The sequence below is a fragment of the Amphibalanus amphitrite genome, unplaced genomic scaffold (genome assembly GCF_019059575.1).
Source record: "Amphibalanus amphitrite isolate SeventyFive unplaced genomic scaffold, NRLGWU_Aamphi_draft 000335F_arrow, whole genome shotgun sequence".
NCBI classification, from domain to species: Eukaryota; Metazoa; Arthropoda; class Thecostraca; order Balanomorpha; family Balanidae; genus Amphibalanus; species Amphibalanus amphitrite.
The window spans coordinates 590,088-601,521 of record NW_024881830.1 but is presented as its reverse complement, the minus strand read 5'-3'; the positions used below and the strand labels follow the sequence as shown (position 1 = coordinate 601,521).

General features: G+C 47.2%; 1 protein-coding gene across 1 annotated transcript in view; it reads right to left on the bottom strand.

Moving 5' to 3' along the window:
• The window catches only part of LOC122388786 (flocculation protein FLO11-like), a 42,686-nt gene extending 31,486 nt beyond the window's left edge, over positions 1 to 11,200 (bottom strand). Inside the window, exon 1 of the mRNA XM_043380170.1 lies at positions 11,014 to 11,200. Coding sequence (XP_043236105.1) covers positions 11,014 to 11,021 — 8 coding nt within the window. The 5' untranslated portion in view covers positions 11,022 to 11,200. The remainder of the gene's footprint in view (positions 1 to 11,013) is intronic.
• Between the last annotated feature and the right edge of the window lie 234 nt (positions 11,201 to 11,434).

Here is an 11,434-nt window from a genome sequence, read left to right as displayed (position 1 = left end):
TCGGACATTGTTTTATGTTTATGTATACTAATCAAGCGTGGCAGTGCTGGGGCTAAGATATGACAGTGAGCGGCATTGGCTCTGAACGTTTCCTATGCCATGTCCAACCCTTAAAGCCACATATGCAATCCGCATGCCGTTTAACCTGGCGGTGAAGGACAGGATCGAAGTAATTGCATATAGCTGAGGACATACCACCCTGACGTCTGTTCTGTCCTCGGCCCTCATAACTCCCACTTGCTTCGTCGTTTTAGCTCAAAGCAGCATAGCATCTACAAATGAACGGAGACCGACGCTTTAGCAAGACTGGCCTTTGCCCGATTCAGCATTCAACACCTACAATGGCATCGGGTAAAGTGGCACGTCATGCATGATTACGCACGCCTTCTCCGGCTGTCGGCCTCTTTTAAAGACTTGAAAACCGACCCGAAGCAACACCGTATTATATTCTTCGACTTTTGTAGAAAATCTATCATGTGCACGGGTAGGCATGTGATCGTATCAGCTATCTCGCTGACGCCTGTGTGCATGGTGCCCACTGCCCACGGGGTGCCAGTCTCGCCGGCTGACCTGACCCGGTGCCGCGGTCATGGCTCATCTGACGCGCGCTATGCATTGTGATGGCGCTGTGGGCAGTGAGCCGGTGACTGGGGGTGCGCAGCTCCTGCCACCGGCAGCGGGTAGCACTGGCCGTGCAGACTGGCCTCGATACCAGCGGTGCCCGCCGGCCGGCCAGTCCGCTGCAGATCCTTATCCTATAGCCGGCCGTGCCACACCCTGCGGCATCATTGAGGAGATGATTGGCCCGTACAGCGTACCGGTGTGGCCGCACTGACCCCGCCGGGCTCAGGTCACCAGGTGACCGGCCAGTCATCGCCCAGGTGTCTTACTTTGGCCAGGTGTCTTACTTTAGCCAGGTGCCGCTGACTAGACCAAACTCCATTATTAGAAATGGCCAGATGGTTCGCTGTTTGCGCCCACAGTTTCTACTTACCGCAAGTTTTCCTGTTTTACCGAGTCGAGGAGTGAGGACAGTGCCGCTGCCGGAACTGTCAACTACCCTACCCAGGCCAGTATCCATTTTATTTCGGCTTGAACTCAGAAGTTAGCTAAATCCATCCATCTCTTATCGCTCGCCCCTGTTCACTGTCACCCCACAGCGTTCGTCTCATCAGGAATCCTCACCAATACGGCGAGGATAGCTCCATTGACCCTTGGGGTCACCGTTTGAACTGCCGGGTGGCCCATTGCACCGGGCGTGCTTATTCGAGACACTCTCGGCGCTTCAACAATCCATCAGTCTAAACTTAGATGTCATCCTTATCTTATTCGCCCCATAACTCTAAAATCGTCTACCTATTTGGAGCGAAATGAGGTGGCCCATCAAAACAAACAACCTGGACGAGCTGCAATTGTTCACTGACTTCAGACGTTTCAAGTGACCAACAATAGGCTTGACTAAAAACATTTAACCCGCGCCGGGCCGGTGCTCTGAAATTCCGCGCCGGGCCGCGGGGGGTGTCTGAACACCCCCCCCCCCCTTCTAACTCGGCTCCTGGGCCACGTAGCGACACGCGGTAAGCGGCAATCGAAAGAACGTCAAAAATAAGGACGAAAACACTTCGGTCATTTTTTGGGTCAGGTCAAAGGTCAGGTCACCAGAGGTCACCAAAGGTAAAATGTTGACTATTTCAACATTTTGGAAACTGCCAACGGCTATCTCGGGAACCGATAGAGCTACAGCGCCGCAAAAAAAGCGCATTCGATAGCCCTTTTACAGACCTTTCTGAATAATGTTCTCAGATTTGACCTCAGGTCAACGGTTTAGCCTCCAGAGGACAAAAACTCCAGAAATAGCCGTTTTACGAAAAACGTTTTTTCGGCAATAACTTTTGACTCAAAAGAGCTATCATATTACTTTTGCCAGCATCGTGTTTCTCTCGTCTAGACGCGTCGAATGAACTATAATTTGACCTCGAAAAGTCAACTTCAAAATTTGACCTCAGGTCAAGGTCATGACCTGACCGGAAAAGGTCATGTTGCATATCAGTCGATCCGCAACGTCGAGCCGAACACATCTAAGGCGTTTTCAGCGCTCTAGCACGCCTCTATCAGAAGTTATCATCGAAAAACTGTTAGATTCTGTTCGTGACCTGAGATGACCTCGGGGACATAACGAGGGGTCACAGTTGCCATTTTCTGGTTCAGTGTGACTATTTTACCTACATCTCGATGTTTGAGAGTGTCTAGAATAGCGTTCGTGCAAAACAGGCGCTTTTCAATTTTCTCCCATTGACTTAAAATGGAGAGGCCGCAAAATTGACCTGACCTTAGGTCACCGATATCGAAATTCCGAGACATACATTTTATAGATAGTGTTGCTCTAATCAATCGCTGAAAGTTTCAAGGCAATCGTTTAGTCGGTGTAGCTATGACGAGCATTCTTATTTTTTCTAAGGTGAGGTCACTTGGCGTGACCTGGTGACCTGACCTAAGGTGACCTGGGTCTGAAATTTTCACAACATGTGCGGAAAAGATGCACAAACAGATGTGCCAAAAACGGCGGCGCTTCGCGCCGCCGTTGTTGAGATATCTGCGAAAAACCGCAAGGGGGGTTTTCAAACGCCCCCCCCCCCGGCCCGGCGCGGGTTAACGCTATAGGGCTACATCATTGACATCATCTCCGCTAAGCCGCCATTGAAAATAAATGTTCACATTGAGTGATTCGACTGGATGATTGCTCTAACACTTTACGAGATTGTAATGTATTTTGGATTGTGTAATATGTGACCAATCAGGTTCTTTTTGAAACCCCTTTCCTCAACCCCACTACAAGTCAATGGAAGAAAAAAGTTGTGCCTTTTTACGTAATTTATGAACATCGAACAGCCATAAACATCGTTTATCAGAAAGTTAATCTAAAAAAAAAATCACTAATGATCCCACTTATCGTTGAGCTCACTGGCGTCCTAAAAGGTAACTAAAAGTTATTCGACAATGACTTTTGATAGAGGGATGAAAAGCCATTAGAGACAGTTACGATGTCATATAGGATAAGCTGGTTTGCAGCACAGCCTTTACTGGCATGCTCATGGCCCGAGGCAAGATTTTCCAGACAACCTTTTAAAATCACTATGCGACGCGGCTTTAATGGCAGAACACAAGGTGGTATAAATCGCTGTCATTCAAACGTGAGAGTCCAACCATATCGCAGTCAATTGTTCACAAAATTTTCTCGCAACTTCATAAAAAACCGCAAGCTGACGTTTTAATCGTTCGTTCGTTTGCTATTTGTTTGTTTGTTTATTTATTTGTTTGTTTGATTGTTGATTGTTTGTTTGTTTGTTTGCTCGTTCGTTTGTCTGCTAGGTTTTAGTTTGCTTGTTTGTTTTATCTATTTTTCTGCTCTCTGGGGAAGTCCAACGGTTGATCGGTAGTCCTATATAAAGACACGTTGGGAGTACGACTTCAATGAGTTTCCGAATGCTTTTATGCCATCTTTTATAGCTTCTTTTTTGGTTCACAACTTGAGGTCACACAACCTATGTCATTGTCAAAGTATGGAGAAGTACATTTAGTGACGCCTGGTCACCAGCTCTGTCAGTAGGCAAAACCTGAAATAAAATTTTATAATTGGCTTTTAGAAGCACTTTTGATTGTTTTTTAACCCTCGCCCGCACATGGGGGGTGGTTGCTACCCCCCCCCTCCCCCAGGTAGTCTTTCTGCTCTGCACTCAACATTTTTAGAGCTAGAGAGCTGATTTTTGGTATAGCTGCTCCTCTATCCTTTCTTGATGTCCACTGAAAATTTCAAGTTTCTGTGATTTTTGATTTCGGAGATAGGGGAAGCGGGGCGAAATTTTGGCGAAAAGCTTAGGAGGAACCGCCCCCCTAAGCTTTTCGCCAAAATGAGAGAATATGTGTGAAGTCTCTTGGTAGTTGTTGTCTTGGTTACAATATTTAAACATTTTCTCACGTGATTTAGGTACTTATTTTGCATGCTCCTAAAAGGTTTTCATGTATCACGACTTCTAAAAATACCTTACATATTTGCCGCCTACAAATTGTGTGGGTAACCCCGCCACCGGTGTTGATGTTAACCCAACCCATTCCTACGAAAGCTTTTAATTGTTCAGAGATCACGTGCGATGAGTTTCCTGTCGGTAAGTGGTAATTTTCGCAAATAATCGGTAATGGACACCTAAATAGGTATAGGTTCATCAGCTGTTTGCCAGTTTTATACAGCTGGCAAGTGCTTGGTCGGGATGCATTAAAAATATAAAGTAAAAAAATCAAACAAGCTGCTTATTCCCGACTTAGGAACATCTACGAACATAAATAAAGCGTGTCTTTGGAGTTTCATCACTTATCACGCTACGAACAGGAAACACCGCAACCTCAATTGGGGTAACACCGCCACGGGGTGGCGGTGTTCCCCAATAAGTGATCACAAGCAAAAATCGCCAGCGGCAAGAATGTACTACACGGTTCAAGCAAACCTATCTTACTGGACAAAGCCGATCAGTTATTTTTCGTTGTAATCAAGTAAATCAAAATGAGTCTCTACTTAAAGACATTCAAAAGTGCTCCCAACTCATCGAATTTTTATAAGAGAATGTGCATTTTTCTTTAAATGCCCACATTGAGCTTCGATTACACTGAAACACCGGAACACAAATCAGAAGACGCTTACCTTCGTGCAGTTAATAGGAAACAACGGATTTTTACACTTCACATTTCATACTTTCGCCGCCAGATGGGGTGGCGGTGTTTCCTACAGTGGCGGTGTTCCCCCCGCTTCCCCTATGACCTTGTTTGTCAGGTCATGTCACGACCCAAATGGCCAATTCTCAACATCTTGCGTTTGCCATGGGCCTTGTGAGCATTTGACACCTTGATTTCGGCCTTTTTTGCCAGTCTTACCTCCCACCTATCATGGAACATGTTGCTCGACGATGTACAGGGGTCAAGGTCAGGGTCAAGGTCAACCTAGGTCATCTAAGATAATTGCGTTTTAGGCAAGATGAATTTACTTTTTGTGAAGTTTTTTTGCCTGCATTTTTGGAAAAAGTTTCTCAGATCATGATTTCATGTAATACCTATGGACACAAAAACAATCGGTGCACACATCAGTATACACACAGACACACACAGACATACAAACACATATAACTGACCTTGACCTAACTTGACCTGAAATGACCTCAGCAGCAAAAATCTGGTCGGGTAGTGTGACAAAGAGGTTCTAGCTGGCTTGGCACCAGAAAACGGCATCGTCATCGGTATATGATAAGCAGCGCACTTGATATCCAACGGTGACCCAAAACAGCAACATTTTTTAGTTTGACCTGACCTGGAAGGTCAATAACTGACCTGAGAAGGTAAAATCGGGTATCATTGGATTCGTCTCTTCCCAAAGAATCTTTTTGGTCTTTACCGCTAAGCTCTATCTCCAACAGGAACGAAACGGCGCGGGGGGGTGGCAACCACCCCCCCCCCCCCATGTGCGTTCTAGGATGGGAAAATGGCATGTGCGGGCGAGGGTTAAGGCTTCTTGTAACTCCTCGCTTGTATAATAATTTCATTTGTTCCGGCCGGCCGTTCATGTTCAGAAACTTATATTCCACGAAAACTTTACTCGCTTCACTCGCTAGGAATCATCATTATATTTATTAGGTGCCTACATAATGTATATGAGTACCTACTTATGTCTTAACCCTCGCCGGACCTATTGGTTTTCTACATACGCGCCGGCCGAGGGGGGGGGGGCGGTACGACCCCCCCCCCATCGCCGTTTCGCCCCTGGTGGAGCTAGCGCGTCGCGGAAAAAACGAGCGTGTGCGCCGTTACGAGACGCAGAGATTGGTACCCGATTTTAAGGTCCTAGGTCAACCGGTGACCTCTGAGGTCAGGTCAAGTGCCCCAGGGTACGGTTCAGTTTTTGGTGAATAACTTCGCAAAAAACGGCCGCAGAGCCGCGATTTTGGCAGCATTGTGTTCGCCTCGCTCAGGCGCGTCGAATGATATACTTTTTGTTCGGGTCAGGTCAACTTAGGGTGTTGACCTCAGGTCAAGGTCAGGTCAGCACCCCCAGGTCACGAAGTTGGTCAAAAGAGGTCATGTCGCATATCATTCGATCCGGCAGGTCTTCCTGAGTCCATTGGTGGCTTTCTCGACTCGCTAGCTCAATTTGATCGGGAGTTATTGACGAAAAACTAATATGACCTTGATGACGTCATAAATGACGTCACGGAAGGTCAACATTGCAAAAGTGACGCATCTAACCTTGCAAGGAGTGCATCAAATCACGATTCTTTGTGCTTGAGATAGTTGGAGATCGTTCCCGGCGCCAAAATAGCAGTTTGAATTTTTCCCCATTGACTTATAATGGTGAGGTCACGAAAATGACCTGACCTCATATGACCTTTAGGAAAAATCCGAGATATACAAATTGTGAGACTCATAATGAATACTAGATCCTGCAAGTTTCATTTCCCTGTGACATCTCCTCTGCAGTGAGGGCGTTGCGAAGTTGCGACATCTGAAGACCGTGCAGAGGTTCATTTATGACGTCATAGGTCAGTGACCTGACCTGACCCAAAAATGCGGTTGGTGTCAAAAGATGCGGCTTGGATCAAAGGTCAGGTATGCCAAGTTTCAGCTCTCTATCCCCAGCGTGTTCGGAGCTATCGCGAAAAAACCCTATGGGGGGGGGGGGGCGGCACCCGCCCCCCCTCGGCCGGCGAGGGTTAAGGCCTGGCTACACTATGCGTTTTCTTCGTGCGTTTTTTGCGTGTTTGCGTGTTTTGCGTGATATCGTTCTAGAAAAAAGAACGATATTACGTTTTTGTGATGTTTTTCACCTTAAGTTTTAGTTACATAAGAGTTATATTAGCTTTTGTATATAACCAAAGTAAAAATTATAGGTATTGTTTATAACTTTTTTCCTAGAACGATATTACGCAAAACACGCAAACCTGCAAAAACGCACGCAGAAAACGCATAGTGTAGCCAGGCCTTTATTGCTTACTGTCTTATTTGTCTCCATTGCAATTAAAGTTGTATGTGCCTGTTATTTGTGTGCACATTTACCCTTAGCATACTGCTTTGCTAGGAGGCATCCTGTCCCATCATGACCCGAAGGGACCAGAGAGACGGCCAGGGATACCTTCCTAAGGGTTTGCAATACAGGGTGTATTGCAAACCCTTAGGAATACAGGGTGTTTGCAATACACCGACCCCTGCCTGACGGGTCGGTGGTAAATGTAGGAGAGTACCCTGTTTCACCACATAGGTGGCTCAACTGGCTGCCCCTCCGTCTGATAACCCCGATATACGGACTAGGCGGTCTCGGCGCGAGCTCGGCGCGAGCTCTGGGAGTCGGAGAAAGCCGGCCCAGTTGGCGGCCGCTGCTGGAGTCGCTGGTCCGGAACGGCACGGACTACGGACACGGCGCCCCGGCCGCGCCAGGACCTATCGGGGCTGACGTTCTTGTGTAAATGTGTTGCGGACCAGGCCAAGACCTACAGTGAGCTGATTTACACGTGCTCACTGTGTATAAGGTATTACGAGCCGGGAAAGGACCTGCCGGGGCCGGTGTATTTGTAATTGTTCTGCGTTTCGCTGGACAGCCGAGGCCCGGCTGGAAGTTGGTGTAGTTTCGGCATGAGTTGATACCGGCCTATGTTTTAGTGCCGGACGCCGGTATGGGCTGGTGTTGGCGGTAATAGTTTGGGCTGGCTCCGGTTGTAATTGTTGCCGTGACATATTCTGATGGCTGTATAATACCTCCTATACGGTCTGGTGTGGTTGGCTGTAAACAATCTTAGTGGCTCGAGTTAATCGCCAGATCGAAGTGTTAAGCCTCGCCTAATTTACCGACGCAGTAATTGCTAGGTTTATAATTTATATGCACTCGTTCTCTGAACTCCGTTGAGTTCAGAGATGACCACAAGATCCTAGCAATAACAGCATTACTGAGGACGACTTATCTGAAAATCACAATGTTTATGCACAGAATGGGTGACATATGACGCCCCCTATGATTTTATTGAATAGAGAAGCATAGTGCAGGGCCTCGGCTAACATGTTAACTACTGGGGCAAATGCCCCAGTAGAGTCAAGGAATGCCCCAGTAGTGGTCAGGTTTTGCCCAACCTCCACAAAATGAGAATACATCAATATTAACGTACATTCTTTCATTCGGGAGCGGTTGAAGACGTTTGTGGCAAGAAATCAGGGGCGGCGGAAGAGGGAGTTACGGTGTGCAGCTGCACCCTCAATTTCCATTAAAAAAATATAGGCTGCATTGGCAAACATGTCTTTTCGCACCCCATAATCCATCTTCGTTTGAAAGAGCGTCAAAATTAAAAATAATGACGAAATTACTTCGGCCACTTCGGCAAATTCTTTGGTCAGGTCAAAGGTCAGGTCATGGTGAAGACCAAATTTCGCCGATTTTCAGGTCGAATATCGACAGTTTACAAGATGCCGACGCATAACTCGGGAACCAATTAGAGCTACAGCACCGCGGAAAAGCGCATTTGATAGCCATATTAGCATGCTTTCTGGTTATTTCTCTTAGATTTGACCTAACGTCAACGGTTTTGCCTGCAAGGGGCAAAAACTACCAAAATAGACGATTTTTCGGGAACAATTTTTCTGCAATAACTTTTGACTCATGCCTTGCACGAGCTTTCTTTTACCGACATCGTGTTCCTCTCGTCAAGACATCAAATTAACCTTCCAGGCGGTGGGGGGGGGCTTTTTTTTGCCCCCCCCCCTTTAGTTTTTTCGATATATCTCGAGAACCGCTGCGCCGATCGTCACCAAACTTTCAGTACCCTCCCGGGAGCAGCTAGCGCACATGATGACCAAAAATTTTCCAAAGGCTGTGATAGGTTGGCCGCTAATGACGTCAGAGTGACGTCATTTTTGCCATTTTCGACCAAAAAAAGGTTTCGCGGGAAGAGCTGTCAGGCCTACAGCTTTAGAGATACAGAAAAATGTTTCAAACATAAGAGGTGTGGGATTAAAAGGGCTACAAAACTGATATTTCGGTTTTTCGAATTTTTTGGATTTTGACCCCCAAAAATAAAAAAGATTTTTTGAATATCATAGCCAAAAAATCGAAAAGGTTTTTTGAATTTCGAAAAAACGGAATATATGTGATAGCACCTACCACCTTCTATCTACATACCAAATTTGAGATCGATACCTCTTTTTTTGGCCAAGTTATAGCGAAAAAAAAACTGTTCAAAATTGATGACGTCAAATTTTCAAACTCAATTTTTAGCAATTCTAGACCTCGTAGCGCAAAACAAAGACCACCATTAGACTCCCCGTGACGAGCTGCATCGAATCGATACCCTTTTTATGCAAAAATATCAACTTTGAAATTTGACCTTTTTTGACCTGACCTTGACCTGACCTCCACCAGAAAGTGACCTAAACCGTACCTGATGGTCTTATAACCAACACCATTGAGTTGGAAATGAAAAACTGGCCATAAAACATGCATCGCATAACCTTAGTAAAGTTGGGCTCATGTGGTGACCCTTGGTGACCTTTGGTGACCTGACCTGTGACCTGACCTGGTATGACCAGTGACCTCTAATAGCAACATATGTACTAGACTACTGACGCCTTATCGCTGATTTTCGACAAAATGCGTTTTACTCGGTGTTATAGCGCTTTCCCTAGAAGCCCCGTGAACGGTGAAACATTTTATCTTTGACCTGACCTGTGACGTCATCGGTGACCCCGAGGTGAATGAAATTTGGTTTCCTTCGACAAATTTGACAGGGCTATCGAACGCCGTTTGAATTTTCCGGATCCGTCCAGTAGTTTCGGAGATACGGGGGGGGGGGCAAAAAAGTGCCCCCCCCCCCCCACCGCGCGGAAGGTGGCTGGTAGGCCCACCGCCTGCCGGGTTAACTACAATTTGACCTTGAACGTCAACTTGAAAATTCGACCTCAGGTCAGGGTCATGATCTGACCGGAAATTGTCATGTTGCATATCGGTCGATCTGAATCGTCGAGCCAAACACAACTAAGGCATTTTCATCGCTCTAGCATGCCTCTTTCAAAGTTATTCGCGAAAAACTGTTAGATACCATTCGTGAACTGAGATGACCTCAGGGGCATAAACAAGGGTCACGGGTGCTATTTTCATGTTCAGTGTGTCGAAGTCACGTACAGTGTTTCATAGTGTTTAGAACAACTTTCCTCCAAAAGAGGTGGTTTTGAATTTTCTCCCATTGACTTATAATAGAGGTCGCAAAATTGAGCTGACCTTAGGTCACCGATGTGAAAATTCCGAGATACCTATAAATTTTGTACATGCTGTTGCTCTTATCAACCGCTGAAAGTTTCAAAGCGATCGGTCACTTCGTCGGTGTAGCTACGGCATACCTACATTGAAACATTTTATGAGATGAGGTCACTTGAAGTGACCTGGTGACCTGATCTTGAATGATCTTGGTCTGAAATTTTTACAACACGTGTAGAATTGATGGATGATGGAGCGCCGCCGTTTTTCAAAAACGGTTTTTGAGATATCCGCGAAAAACCTCAGGAAAAACCGCAGGTGTTCAAACCCCCCCCCCCCCCCCCCACCCCCCAGCAGGGCGCCAACACACTTTGACGATTTGCCCCAGTAGTCAAAATTCCTTAGCCGAGGCCCTGGCATAGTGAGAGACATGTAGGTAACTGTCATATTCCGTAAGCAGACGCTGCTTTCAGAGGCTCAAGAACTAACGTATGGCTTAGGCGGCGGACCGGGGAGGGTACCGGGCACCGTGCCCCCCCACCTTTGGTTTTGGCATTTTAACATTAGCCCTATGGGCGTTGCATGGAAAGAATGGGACCAAAATTCGGCAGTGCCCCCCCCCCCCCCCCCACCTTAATTGAAGGTGTTCCGCCGCTACTGACGGATGGCGCTTTAGTAAGCCCCCTTTCTGATGAGACTACACTGCAACGTATCCTCTAATGACGAGTCCTTGTTCGACTTACCTGGCCATTTCGGCGCTGCTGCGTGGTCCGGTCTGAACGCGGTCCCCAGCGAGCGCAGCTGAGACGCCTCACTACGCGGCGCTCCGTGTGTAGGGCCGCTCCGCGCAGCGCTGTCCCCTAATGTGACCCACCAGTCACTGCCGATCACGGACGGTCGCTCTGATCACTGTGCGGCACGTGCAGCCACCGCCCACTGCTGGCCGCGACTGGCGCCGCGTGCAACCGTCCAACGCGTCCGTCGGCCGGCGCCGAGTCGATCTCTCCAGGTGAGGCGCCGTCTCAGGCTCGCCGGGTGACCTCCTTCAGACCATAGCGCCGATACGGAGGGATAGATTCATACAGAGTCGTATAATGTTAGATTGGTTTGTCTGTGTGGAACCTCCAATGGCTCGGTTTTGGCATGCATTGCGAAGGTATAACG